Consider the following 14,668-nt stretch of genomic DNA (forward strand, 5'->3'; position numbering starts at 1 on the left):
AGGCGAGCAAGTCGGAGAACCTGGCGTACTATAGTAGTAGTAAGCTGGGGGCGCATAGCTTCGGTAAGTCACTTTCGCGTCGTTTGCGTTGAGAACGTCTAAGCCACGACTTATACCGGGAGGGCAGTTCGCGCCTTACTAGTCGTGAGCCTCAACAGAGGTCTATGGGGCTTGCGGAGAACGTCAGAATTTGGAATGCAGATCGGTACCAAGCTTCAAACAGGAGGTATGTAAGGTATGTAGTAATCCACATGAACGTATAATTCTTAGAAATCGTACTATCGTGTGGATCCCCGTTCGACAGAGCAAGCAGCAAGCGAAATAAGCCTCCATGAAAAAAATATCAGACTTGATGAGCTGGTTGTTCACGAGCCTGATTCGTCTTTGCGAACCAGCAGCTTACATTGACCTCGAGACCTTTTTTGGTCTCGATCGAGGAAGTGCCTATGTACAGCCCAAGTGCAAAGGGTATCCAGTTCGCGCGTCAAGCGGTGGAAATGCCGGTATATGCCTCGCTTGATTTCACCATCTTGATCACACGCCTTTTCCGTCCGTCTCATAGCCATGCCGGTTTCGTATCCTGCCTCCTCCAGTAGGTATGGTATGTATGTAGTATGTTTTGATATGTTCTTTTTTCTCGGATCATAAAACACAATCATTCTGATTCCGCCCCCTAACCAACCGATATACCAAAACGCTCAATACTCCCAAGAATTTGTCGTGGCACTGTGACACGCCCACACCGAGAAATGCAACTAAAATACCCCAAAAATCAAACACAAAAAGTATATAGTAACACATGGTAATCTAATAGGGTCCTTAAAAATTGGGTATTATTTTCGAATAGAATCAGAAGAGCGCCACATCGTTTTTTCGAGTTTCTGTGTCACCGTGCTTCACCCTCCCCCTTGTTGGTATCTCGGGACCGTTATTAAAATGACGTATCCTTTCAAGTAGTGTGTCCGTACGGTTGGGAAGTTTGAGCCGGTCCGGGCGTATGCCCTCCTTGCGAGAGGCTAAATGAACTCCGTTTTCGTTTCAACCCTGAACCAGATCCACCCATTCCCTCTTGTGAATAGTCCTCGCTCCTTTCACTAGACCCCTGTCCCTGGCCCACACTCAAAGGACCACCCCCGAACGTGTCTCTCATCGGGGTCCTGGTACTTGAGCTTCCCATACTACCGTGTAGTGCCTGATTAAAATCGTGCGGAGGCGCGATTGGCGCGCTCATCTGTGGCATCGAATACTCCTGAACCGAGCTCCTGCTGGGAATCCCTGGGGTCCTGGAAAGCGAAAAGTCGATAGGTGCTGTTAAAGGAGCGGACGGAAAACTTGTAGTGTATGCGGAAGATGAACCGTAAGGCGCAGTAGTTGCAACTCGGGGCGTTGAAGAATGGCTGGGGGATTGAAGGCCATGACTAGACGACATGGGTCGGTATTGGTGTCGTAAATCCAGGCCGAGTGGCAGAGTCGCAGAAGTTGCTCGAAGACGAGATCTGTTCTGCGAAGGTTGTTGTAGGCTTGAATAATTAATATTGGTCGGAGAGGTTTGGACGCCCGAAGCTGATAAAAATGTTAGCAGATTATCCCAGATAGTGAGAATATTCCACTTACTAGAATAAGAATTAGAATCATAGTTCAACGAGCTTCCCGGGTTGCTACCCATTTGGTCGGATTGGTAAATGGACTGGTGCCTCCCACCGATTCCAGGGCTCCCGCTGGTGCCCGAATACGTGCTGTAGTCGATTGAATCCCCTTTCCATGACATACTCGAGCGTAAGGGCGACTGTAGATTGTCTGGTCGTGACCTCGACATGGTTTCCCTAAGTTGAAGTGGCTGTAGAGGACGGATCTGCTGCCTGTTTTGCGAATGCATTTGCACACCAGAATCAAGGCTGTTTTGTCTGAAAGGGTTTGAACCTCTTTGAGCTCCCCCAAGAGGGCTTGTCATATGACTTGAATAATATCCTCGATCGTTCGAGGACGGCGACAGCGGAGAGAGTATGTCGCTATTCATAGTCCCTGGAGGGGTGAAGTTGATGCCTCCAAAAGCCGGAGTCAGTCCGCTAGGAGACATATGGTCGTCGTTTTCCCCTCTTCGCATCGTGTCCACCATCAGTGGCCGCATGATATGGTCCGTGTATGACGAAGTTCCAAAGTCGACAGGAGGCGTGATCGGGCCTCCCCCAAGTCCGTGGACGGCACCATAAGGAGAATGCAGCGCTTGAACATTGTCAAAGTCGTCCGGAACGGCACGCATTTTGATCATTCGATCTCGGTCATCGGCTGTAAGCCGCTTGATCTTCGCTCTCCTGCAATAGTTTAGATTTACTTCGTCAGAGAAAAAGGACAGCGAAGGTCTCACCTGTTTTGAAACCAGACCTGAACCTGCCTCGGACTTAGTCCTGGGATCTCCCTCGAAAGTCGTTCTCGGTGTGCGGCATCCGGATGCGGTTGTTTTGCAAACTCGCTCATTAGAAATCGGGTTTGTTGGTGCGTAAGCCTGCTTATGTTAACGACGTTTACTAGCAGCTGAATCATCGTCCCCTACCTAAAACGCTTCATCTTCCTTCGAGCCGCTGTGCGCTCAGCTGCAGTTTGCGGTTGCGTCGTGGCCTCTCCCTCCCCTTCTACCATTTCATCGTCATCCAACACCTCGTCGTCTTCATCTTTTCCTATGGCACTCTCTTCATTCCCGGTGGGACCAGATGTTGTTTCTTGCCCTTGCACTGAAGAAGCTGGTCCTAACCCGCTCGGTCCAAGTGGAAGTCCCTGAGGATCTGTAGAAGCTAAGGATTCCTCGTGGGCGGACTCTGCCTTGATAGCATAACTCGCTCCTTGAACATCAGAATGTTCTTGTACGGGAGATTCTGCCTTCGGTTGTCGTAGTCCAAGTGGATCTAATATGCGAGAGTGGCTCATTGGCGAATGAATACTGCTCTGGGCTGCCTGATTCGTGTTATCAAGCGTGCTGTTGTGTGCGCTCGCGGGGCGCTGTTGCGAAGAAATGTCATTGTTACTACTGGAGCCGGTCACTTGCTCGTAAGGTGGTGCGAAGATATTACTCTCCCCGGGAGGAAGAAAGGAGTATTGCCCCTGCCAATCAGGCTGTGTCGACAGATGGCCGTCGTAGCTCGACATGCGTGGGCTTGTGGACTTGTGGAAGGTGGTCTCAAATTTGCTAGACCAGTGGTTTTGCTCCGGTTCGAGATGCCTGGTAACGAGCATTGGAAATGTTGCAGGGGTTTGGGTATCGAAAGCGATATAAATTCCAAGAAGCTAGGGTAGCTGCTTGCCGAAGTAGGTCGTTCAGATCAGCCCCAAGGAAACCCAAGAAACCAAAGAAACCAACTCTTCACAGTCAATATTTTCAACAGGGTAACAGTAAGGCGAGAAATTTATTTCCCCGGCCTCGAGCTTGGAAAGTCAGCAGTAATCTCGGCTATCGATAGAGAACTGCAGAGAGCTGCAACAGGAGACTATCCAGGACCTTTTTAGAACCGGCTTAGGCTCGGGCGATCTGTAGCTTCTAGGTACTTTCTAATACCGCCGAAGACAATCGTACATGCATGCCATAGATTAGGTATATAGAACGGTCGATGAAAGGGCCTTTTCTCTCCTTGGATAGCGTTCCTCCTGTTGATATGTTTACTTCGAGAGTTGTCGCGGTGAAAGCTGGGTAGCTATCGAAGCTCGAAGTCTGTAGCTGTAGAGTAGGCACTCTTCCTCACCGACTAGGACCCGGTGGATAGGTATATATCGAATTGTTGAAACGAGAGTCAAAGCAACACAAGCTGCAATAGTACCAACCTATGATCAAGGCCTGTTTGTTACCGACTGGGTTGGAAGACGAGAAGGATGCGAGACATAGATATGAAGCCACCAGGTATATGTTGAAGATGCTGAGGATGTAGAGAAGTTGCTTAGGGGTCCGTCCTTCTTGATTTTCTATGACAAGTCGTATATAGATCGAGGATCCTCGAATGATGGTCTGGTGGGGTCGGTCGCCTCAAAGCGTCTAGACACCGGTAGGCCTTGCGTTATGTATGTATTTGGGCTTTGGAAGTAGTCCGTGGTCGCAACAAGGCGCCTTCGAGGTAACCCCTGCTCTTGAGGATGACAGAGGTGGAATTAATACCGAATGGTACCGCCCATCCTTACGGAGAAATGTCCAGGGAGGGTCCGAGGAAAGGGCAGGGCCTGCACGTCTGGAGAAGAGGGTGTTCGTGAGTGTTGGGTCAGCTTTGGGACGGTACCTGGCCAGATACGGTAGAGATATTGAAAAGGGACTGGATGCACGTTTTAAGGCTTCGTCTACCAAGACAGAAGCCGCACGCTTAATAGGCTAGGTGTGGTATTAAGAAAAAAATCCCCCAGCATGGTAACTGCTGAGCCACACACCTTTTTTTTCTTTCATGGATGATAGCAGAAGTAGCAACGTCTATATCGAGTGGGCCGTGACCATTGGGTTTCTCGGCTGAATGGCTAATGCCGTGTTATGGTGGCCTGCCAGAGAACCAACAGACAGACCCTTGCCGTCACAGGCCCCAACCGGAAACGTCAATAGAATAGCAGTAGTAACTACGGAAAGGCAGCCGCTAGACTGTTAGGCATAATTTGCGTTCGAGCGTGCAAAACCTCGGTATTTCTTGGTCGAATATCACCCAGCGAACTACTAGGTCAAGGACGAAACAGAGAAGGAATCTGACACGTTCCTAGGATAACGAGACTTCCTCATTAGAGCTGCTCGCACTGCTCGCACAGCCCAGTTCTCCCTCGGGTCGAGACTTACGGTATACGAATAGAAACTGAGGTACGGTACAGCGGTAAGCAGAGTCCTCGGAGAGAGGACAGGATAGGGAAAACATAACATCTCGGCTGGGACATCTGGGAGCTGGTAATTGGTCCTTCATTACATTAGCTCAGCGTAGACTTCGCGGATGAACGCATGACCGTTGATGAGACTAGTGGAGGTTCACGCCAATAGGAAGATCAACGCTTCTGGGTGGGTGTGGTCCTCCAGGCTATCCCCGCAGAACATCGAGGACTGGCCCAGGAGTCCAGGAGACGAGAGTGCCCGTAGATGTACAGATGTACAGATTGCTTTGGAGGATCGCATCCGAATCGGTAGGGAAGTAAGCCTGCGAATTATGTGGGCCAGGTAGCGAGCAAGGGGTATCGATTTGTGATGCTTGCCCAGGACCTGCCCTGGCGGTGGCGACAGGGGATCAAGGGAAGATCCCATAAGATCTTCCTTGCCGAAAACTAGTACAGCACATGTACCTTGCACAGACTGAGCGGGCATGCAGAGTACCTGTCATCGACCCGCGCTCTAATGCTTATTAAGGAATAAGAGTGGTGAGCCGATGTGGACAGATGAGGATTCTACTAGACATTCCTGTGGCCACCTATAGGCTGTAATATAGGTAGCTAGATGTCGACCTTCCCTTCACTGACGGGAGTGAGATCGGGTCGGCTCGCTAGTACGAGCTCTATCCTCCATGCTATGCGCTCGACAATTTGATAGAGAGGACGAGCATGGGTTGTTGGGGGAGGAACTACAGCATGTAAAGGACCCATAGGTACTAATAGCTTCAGATCTGGAGGGGGGGCCGCTACGAGAGGCAAACAAAGAAAGACGCGCTAGGTGGGTAAACCCCAAGAGCCATCCGAACAGTGATGGGGGTTTGTGGGAATCTGCGCCGAATGAGCCGTAGGCTGATAATGTGTTACCTACAAAAACCTGTGGGGCCTAGTGCAACAGTATGTGAAGTCAGGTACCTAGTATGTGAGGTAGCAATGCAGTCTGGATCTCTCGAGATTGCTAACCTTTAGAAGGAGCCGCAAATGAAAGAGGTATAGATTAAGATTGGAGTGGAGAGGCTCACGGACAAGAGATATTTCGATGTTGGAAACAAAGTCGACAAGGAATAGGGATGACGTGAAATGTGTGAAGGGTCTGGAGAGATCCCCGTTGAGCTTTTCTGACGTTGGACAACTCGAAATCTAGAATAGACCTCAAAAAGTTTGCTGGCCGATTTGGCTAGACTATTGTAGGGAGGTTCTGTGGGTACAAGAACGGAGCATGCCTTTAGCGTGGCTGCGTGGGAAGGCTCTGCGGCAAGGATAGCAGCCGTGGTTTCATCAGGGGAGGCTGGCTGGGCGACGACAAGGGTCCGTGCCAGGATGAGGACGAAGATGGCGCGATAAGATTGATTTCTCTCAGATGCTGTTCGAGACAGACGAACGAGATTCATAAAACAACGACCAACGCCAGCGCCAAGAAGGATTTCTAGCGAGGACCGTAATTTTAGAGGGATCGGAACGTGGATAGGTAGGCATACAGCAAAAGTGACGAGATCTTGAGAGAGTTGCCAACTCTCTGAGTTGTGGAGACACGCGAGAGCCCTTTCATTCCATGCGAGACCGTCCTCATGGAACAGATTTGTCTCAAGCCAGCGGGATACGAAAAGTTGGCAACGAGAAACATCCGGCATCATTGCGTAACTCGTTTCTGTAATTGTAACTGGGGATGGGCGCCAGAGAGCTGGAGTAAATTTAGGTCTCAACCTTACGCTGTGGGCTCTCTCTGCTCCATCGCCCACAGGCTTATACAGATAGATACATGGTAGACGGGTTAGAGACGGAAAACACAGGCATTGACACAGGAGGAGTTGAGGATCTGACGCCATACATCACTGGATGAGGCGGTGAAGACCACAGCAACCTCGAACACTTGTTTTCTGTTCCAAGGTTGAATCGACAGAAGCGCGTATACTTCGTACATAGCAGAAGCTAGAAGCATGGGATACAGTACATATGCGCGTATGTGTATGTGTGTTGTGTGTGTGTGTGATGGAGGGGTTAGCGGATTGGGCGTGGATCACTTCTGGTCATTTCAGATCACATTTGCAATTCCAGGATAGTCTCGCAGCTGGTAGATGTACCTGCATACCGGCGTGTCGGGTCGCCACTCCGGAAGTACAAAATACAATGTGCCCAGAACTGATCTGTGTCGATTGATTGGCATCAGCACCGTCCAGCACAGACCTATCGATGTCTTGCAGCACGGGGTGGCTGAACATGGGCCAGCATGGGCCAGCATGGGCAAGCGTGAGCATGGGACAACTCCATGGCCTTGCTTTAATGTTTGTAAATCTTTAGTATATGTTGACAGCCATACTATTAATACCTTATTTTTACTACATCCGGAAAACAATCGATACCCCTTTCTTACCCTTTCTATCGCAAGCCGCCAAGCATTCGATCGTGATGACGAGAGTAAGGCTCTTCCTGTGTACGTCCGGCATCTGCCTCAATAAACATCTATTTGCTATTATATTTCAGTTTCAAGAATATCACGGGTTCGCAGGTGGCGAATACAGCGCCAACGTGCTCAACTGGGAATACCTCATATGACGTTAAGGGGGGGAACGTGGCTGTGGCAGGGATGCGGGTTTTCGCGACTCCCTGGCTTACCTCTCTTACCTGCTTACATAGTACATGGAGAATGGAAACATTAATCTTCTAACATCTCATCTGGGTACACTACCTAAACCTGGCTTACCAACCCAAACCTCTGGTCACGCAGAATCGTACGAAAGAGGCTCTGAGACAGCTACTAAAGTAAATTAGTCGTTCCTGACTAGTAATTAAGGCCTGGCCTAGTCGAGTTCCGACGGTATGGTTACCGGCGATTGCGCAGCTTGCCCGGGCTTTGAAAACCGTTGCAACTATTTTCCAACGCGATATTTCGGTAAATCCCGGCCTCTGTTTTAGCCATTTTGGTGAAGTCTCGCTTAAGCACCGAGCATCTTCCTCTGTCATTCGCTGGCGTAGGTACGGGATAGGATATGGGTGACAAAGGCAGTCGTTGCAGACCCCTGGAGAGCGAACATGGAGGTAAGCGGTTGGTTAGCAGCTGTAGAACCACCGTCGAGAGCCGCAACCCGGCAATGCAAACGTCAATCTACATCTCGATATGGTACAAGGGACTTGGAAGAGGGTGATATGCGGTTCTGTGGCGTAGGATACCCAGATACAGGCACAGATACAGATACAGATACGGTCCGTCCTTGCACAACAGGGGCTGAAGTCCGCCGAAATGTTGAAAAGCTGCGAAACCGCCCCCACGAGGTGCCGTCGACGTAGGTAAGCAGGTAGCCGTAGGGATCGGGAATTGTTGACTCTCGGGTATCAATCTTCTGCATAAGGTTATGTTACAATGTTACCATCTGCCTACTTCCTATGTAGGTACATACCGACCTGGTGCCTTGGTAGCCACTGTAGCTCCTGTACCCAGTTCTACCCCATCCTCAGCCCATTTTGGAGTGGCTAAAATAGTCGACGATGTAAGCTTTGAGTAACCGTAAGCGCGCATCCGCCTGTTGAGTACCTAGAGACCCAGACGGTCACATGTGGTGTAGCTGTGACACATGTGCCGCTCATCGAGTCTTGCTTTCACTTAACCCCGTCATCCCTAATCGAAAAATCTAAGCCCGGAGAGAATCGACGATGCTTCAGATTTTCGCTTATAGAATCCTTAGCATAGGTTCGACCGGCGAGTCGGATGTTTCGTCGATTCATCTTCTATCAGGGTGGCATGGTGGCATGTTAAAAGCCACCTGCTAGCGCTCTTACAGATCTGTGCAAGAGCCGTAAGACCTTGACCCCATTGAGACCTTAAGACCTTTGAATATTATAAGCGGGTCCGATTATAAAAAACCACGAATCGTAGGAGAGAGAAAAAGGGGGACGCCCCTAATGTAACCCCTGTTAGCGGCACAGGCACATGAAGTCGTAGTATCAATTACAAAAAGCCGATTTTTAGTTTGCATATTATTCTTTATTTTCGGTCTGAGCTGTATTTAGCACTCGAACTGCGACGTAAATCTTGAAAAGGTTGAAAATTGAGAATCCTTAGAGGAGGACGCTTAAAGCTGCCGGTATTCCATCTACGCCACAAGCAACTAAGAGTTCCAAGATGTTACGATGTGCGCAGCTCGGGCCAGCTACCCAAAATAGTATGAGTGCAGATCCTTCCCAGAGCCTTTACCTACATAGGTAGGCAGCTAGGTGGGCAGCTAGGCATATTTTCGACGAGATATAAATAGGCAACTCTTACCAGTTATGCGCTGAGGCGCCATAAGTTTCAACGTCGGCTATGTGTTGTCGACCTGCCGTTCAAGTGTTGATTCCAAGGAGGTATACAACCTACCTAGGTAGTAAGGAAGATCTCTCTGCAGATGCAGTCACTGCCGGACCGCGCCAAGGTGAATTGACCTACCATCTCGAGAGATCTGACGCAAGGATTCTTGCGGCGGGCAAGCTGCCAACCCTAATAATCTCATGGATGATGCGGATGACGGCGGGTTGAAAGCCGCTAGCCCCCGGCGGGCCATGGGTCATGTCTTCAAAAAAGAAACTCGCGAGGCTCCCCGAGGGCCTCGACCACTACGTCAGACGATTCTGCCGCATTAGCAAGTTTTTACTGTCGTCAGACGTGCTTCCGTTCAACACGATGGATTTGTTGTGGATTAGGTATTCACATAACCCCGGCTATGAAAGGGTCTGGAACCAAGCGGACAGAAGGGGTTAGATCCAAGTAACAGTGAAATCTCCGCATGCCGGCATATTCTCGAGATTTCATCCGCCGAGGCTCAGTCAAGTTGACAGGCAACCAGTTCCGGCTGCACATATTCCATCATCTATGGGATTTGACGACAAAACAAGCGTGCAAAACACGGCGTATTTCGATAACTACGAAAACCGACGATCCGATTTGAGATGTTGTCTTAACTACCTATATAGGTAGGTAGCTAAAGTCTGGTAGCTTCCAAGTTTTGGCGCTGCGAGCTGATTGGTATTATGCAGGTGCGCACAAACGCACTCAACTACATACCTACCCGGTGAGACCTTGCATGTTTGTACACGTTACCTCCTGCTGTTGCGTCGTATAGATATAGTACTTCGCGAAACACGGTAGCTTGACGCCCTACCTGGAGTCTTCTCGAAGTGATACTGAAACGTATGTTAGGTATATATACTCGGCGATCATGAAGTCCTGGATTGACAGCCGCTAACTAGATCCCTCGTCAATCTTGATAATATATTTTGTAATTAATTCATAATTCTCAATACCACTATGCAAGGTATATGATAAACGGTCGTTATTCGTAGGGCTGAGCTGAAATGCGACAATAGACAATGCCGTACATCTTTTGTGAGGCGAGACAGTAAAGCAAAACGAAGACAGGAAGCTTTATAGAAGCTCTCATCTTACAATTGAGACGTTTCTTCGTGTTGTCTGTGCGTCTTCCTTGCTAATTATCCTTAGATCTTCGGTTTCTCCGTGTGTTCCCATCCCTCGCTGCTCTTGAGATGCAAGTTGTCCGCTGCAACAAGAGACAAGGAACCTTGGAGCCGGTGGATCTTGATCTACTATGTAGCAAGGGGCTTTGTATCGATAAGCTCATACACAGCAAAGCCCGCCAGGGGTAAAACTTCGCTCGCGAATACCAGGATTCCTCATCCTATACTGGGTATACTAGGCATGTATAATGCCTGTCCACGAGAATACTTGGTAATTAGCAGCGAAACGTTGCCCTTTCTATAATTTTTCGTACGTATCATTTTCCCTCCCTCACAACTTCACAACGCGCTAAACCGCCGTTTAGCTTCCTTTCGCCCTTCCTCCCTGCGGACCATTCCCCCGTAATTAGACGCGGTCGTCTCCTGTGACATATTGACGACATGTGCGAAATCGCTGCTTCGCCTCTTTTTCATGCCAAGAATACTCTCTGTCGCACGAAAACAGCCACTTCATTTTCACCCTAGCCTATACCTAGACCGTATCTACGCTTCTGAGACTGGAAATTCTAGGTCTCGAAAATTATGGATAGGGCCATGCAGGAAGCCGTCCCGGAGTTCTAGCTAGTGGTCGGGACCCCGAGCTCAGGGAACGAGGTGTGGAGGGCGGGAACCGACCTGACCTCACCTACCTACCTGGGCTACTGTGAACCCAGCGGCTTTCTCTGGCTTGGGAGGCGCGAATAAAACCAATATGACGGCTGTCCGAGACTTCAGCCGCGTACGCCAGCCCACTAAACAGGTGGTCCCGTATTCCATCTCGTCGTCTTTCCGACGCACATGTCAATACCCAAGAGGTGGACAATTTGATACTTTAATGTCCCGAGTCATTGCCTTGGCGATGTTGCGGACGATCGAGACCGATCATATCTTGAATTTCATTTCTTCTGTTGCAACAGTTTGGGCTAGGGGGAAATGCTCCTGGATTTGGCTTCCATTGCCGACGAAGCTCTAGTAGGCTCATCTCCGTGCTAGTGTACAAGGCGGACCCTTGGTCTACCTATTGGTCGTTGTCGTCAGGTCGAATCGTCATCTGTGCCTACACCATACAGAAACGCCTCATGGAACCTACCGATTGGGCGGACTTGGTACTAACCGTTTGCCGGTCATTGGCCGTTGCGCCATAGGTAATATGTAGATTGTGACTGCTCGACATCGTATCCCCCCTTGTCTTTCTACGGCACATGGATAACCCTCATAATAAAAACGTCTGCACCTTGGTCCAATTAACAGACTACATGAAAGCGTAACTAAGACTCTAACGGCCGAGCGGGAATAGCGCAAGCCACATTGCGACTAAACTTGCGCAATCATCACCTGATTATGAGAACTCCAGCCGTCTATGGACTACGATTTTCTCTCCCCCTAGATAGAATGAGACAGGCTGACGGCTTTTAGGTACGGTCCGTGTGTTCTCTTCTTCCAGGCCGCCTGGGTTGCCACGATATTCATCCTAGAGACTATTCGAACATGCCGCCGCGGCTAAACACTCCTGTCAGAATGTTTGGTAAACCAGCGGCTTCAATTTATCGGTGACGTACCGCTGGCGATGTTCTCTGCCTAGTGATGATCAAGCAAAAATTGGAATTTTGGGCACATCCCAGCTATACCAAGTCGTCTTCGTACAATCATGCACATCATAGTCGATCGAACTACTTGAAGGCATTGGATCTTTCATTAGCTGGCTAGCAGATACTTATGACAAAGACCGTACGTCTCATAAAGTTTGTTAGAGAAGCATACATACAGCCTGAGCCGTGATCATGCCAAGAGCACCATCTACGCTCAGCTGCGGCTACTTTTCCGGCAATAGCATTGATAGGGTTCTCGCAAATTCCTGCACCAATTCAACTGCTTCGAGCCCCGTCTTGAGACCAGAAATACCCACAACCCTATCTGCCGTGAACTCGATGGTCTATTAGAACGGCACGGCGATTCCATTTCCTTCTCAGCTGTAGAAAACTAGGCCAACATGCTGACCAGAATAAACATGTCAACCCGCATTTACATGGATCTCAAGTCTCCCCTCCTTTACTACCCTGGCCTGCATGCCTACTTCGTCGATTTATGCGGGAGCAGTCCATTACGTCCCAATATTTTCTCCCGCCTCATGCACAAACCGAAGATGCCTTGCTGCATGACTTTGCAGCACGTGGGCGACGAAGGCACTATCCGCCCCAAATCAAGGGCATATCACTCACGGCATGGCTTACCACCCCTTATACGACCCAACCTTGCCTTTTCTTTATCCCACAATAGGTCTAGAGCTTTTGTGAGTTATACCAAGCACCATACTCTATATTACCGATAGGGTGTGTTCGTTCTAGTATCCCAGTCTCGGAAGATAAGTGATGGTCCTCCGTAACCCTAGACGTTGACTGATTCCCGCCTCCGAAAAAACTGTACTCGCAAGATGCTATGTGAGCGTTCTTTGTACATGTACCAGCTGATTCAGCTCGCTATACTGTACAATATTGCTTCGACCGAATATCAGTCGGCGAAGCAACGCCGATGTGCTTCGAACAAGAGTTGGTTATCGTGTCGTACCGGTCTATCTCAATACCAGGGACCATGGGTGGAATTCTTGATAATGATTTCCGAGGTCCTAGGTTGTATGATATTCGGCTTATGACTCTAATACCTAGATGGGTAAATTCAAGCTGCTTCATTCGCTACCGACGGTAGCTGTCCCGTTAGCCCCAGCCGCTTGGGGAAATACCGGACAAGGTACGATTGAACGACTACCACCGGCTAATACGGGTTATTCCTCCAAGAGGAAAGGCGTTAGCCATTGGGGCGAGCCCTACGATATGTAACTTGCCATGAGATTCTGCGCGCTCCCTAATTCCTTTATACGGTCTTAAGATCCTCAAGCATCCCCGCGTTCCTATTGGCTCAGATCGCGCAACACTTATTCGTTTCGCGGAAGCAGTATTCACGACATCTCTCGCCCTTTGCGGGACTAGGTTGGCCGTTTTTTTTGACAGCCTGCGGACGTATGGATACGACTCATTACTTGCCGGAAATATAAGGGTGAGCTTATCCGAGCGCGCCTGTCGGTAACTGTCTTTCGCTAGGCGCGCGATGAGGCAATACATCGCGCGGAGAATACGGTCTCTGCAAAGGGACAGAATGGGAATACAGCTTGTTGATAGAAGGGCCGATACGTCTGGCAAGCGGCCCCCACGTTCTAGAAAACTTGTCCATAGCCAAGGTCACCTTGACCTCACTGCCAAGAGCTTCCCCAGACACTCTAATCTCATCTTTGTTATGCGCTGTTGCCAAAACGATCGTAGCATCGGATTATACTCAAATTACTCGATTCTTGGGTCCGACATGCGCTGACTTTCCCTTTACAGCGTTAGGTAGTATGATTGCTAATGCCAGAAAATAGATCATTCAGCTTTAAGCGCCAGCAACCACGACGAAGTCCTCGAGATCGCCTATTCTATATGGCTGGTCGCCGATGAAAACTCCTACTATAGGGCTAGATGTTCTTGGAGAGAGTGACACAGGGGCGTCTTTTTGCCGCATCTCGGGTGACGTGTCTCCGTCTAGACGCACTGAGCGTGTGGACATGCGTCACATTCTGATTTCAGGCGCCAACGTGCCTGGCATCGGGCTCTTGTTAACCCACGATACATTGTCTGGAGGTTGATATACTTGCCACGGCTTGCTCACGAAGCCGAATTGGATCCCGAGGCGCACTTCGGCAACTTGCTGCGGGACGATTCTTCGTATCGGTCTGCAAGAAACTCAAAATTACGATGTTGAATGTAATCAAGCATGTCATATCTAGCCTCGTACGTATGAATCCACCACTTGGTAGGCTGTCTCGCCGTAGTACCGTAGGCCTCCCGCCCATGAATATGGTAGCCTTGTGAAATGTTTAGTAACTCTGGCAATGCTCTTCATGACATAATCTTATAGGCGGAGATATGTGCGTAAGAGCTTTATCCCCTTAAAGCTAGATATCGAACTCATGAAAAACTATCTGTCCGAGTGGTTGGTTCTTTTGAGCATGATCGACCTACTCCCATGGGTGGCTTCATGGAGCCGCTGCGTTCCAAGTATATCCGATGCTCACATCGCTATGCTACAGGCCGATACACGTACTGAAGCATGGCGTGAAGCATGACATGAAGTATCACATGAAGTATCGCATGAAGATGATCATATACGATTGACTTGAACTCTTCTACTAGCTACTAGATAACTCATTGTATCCGCGAGACTTGAGAGTCTCGTCGGCCACCTCGCCGTCACCATGTTGTAGGGGACTATCTTATGAGCTTCAATC

General features: G+C 49.4%; 2 protein-coding genes across 2 annotated transcripts; both read right to left on the reverse strand.

Moving 5' to 3' along the window:
• Nucleotides 1-949: 949 nt before the first annotated feature.
• Nucleotides 950-3,228, reverse strand: F4807DRAFT_455525 (uncharacterized protein; the record flags this gene model as incomplete). Its single annotated transcript, XM_048000741.1, has 4 exons — nucleotides 950-1,563; nucleotides 1,615-2,312; nucleotides 2,366-2,503; nucleotides 2,552-3,228. 4 exons carry the CDS (start codon nucleotides 3,226-3,228, stop codon nucleotides 950-952), a joined length of 2,127 nt encoding a protein of 708 aa, XP_047859595.1.
• A 2,521-nt stretch (nucleotides 3,229-5,749) lies between these two features.
• On the reverse strand, nucleotides 5,750-6,924 carry F4807DRAFT_20038 (uncharacterized protein). Its single transcript, XM_047993803.1, has one exon. The coding sequence runs from the start codon at nucleotides 6,690-6,692 to the stop codon at nucleotides 5,832-5,834; it is 861 nt and encodes a 286-aa protein (XP_047859596.1). The 5' UTR covers nucleotides 6,693-6,924; the 3' UTR covers nucleotides 5,750-5,831.
• Between the last annotated feature and the right edge of the window lie 7,744 nt (nucleotides 6,925-14,668).

This window comes from Annulohypoxylon truncatum, assembly GCF_022578515.1.
Source record: "Annulohypoxylon truncatum strain CBS 140777 unplaced genomic scaffold F4807scaffold_1, whole genome shotgun sequence".
Taxonomy (NCBI): Eukaryota; Fungi; Ascomycota; class Sordariomycetes; order Xylariales; family Hypoxylaceae; genus Annulohypoxylon; species Annulohypoxylon truncatum.

What these genes read in the sequence shown, in the direction of transcription:
- F4807DRAFT_20038 (XM_047993803.1), bottom strand. Translation starts at nt 6,692, where the DNA reads ATGGCGTCAGATCCTCAACTCCTCCTGTGTCAATGCCTGTGTTTTCCG.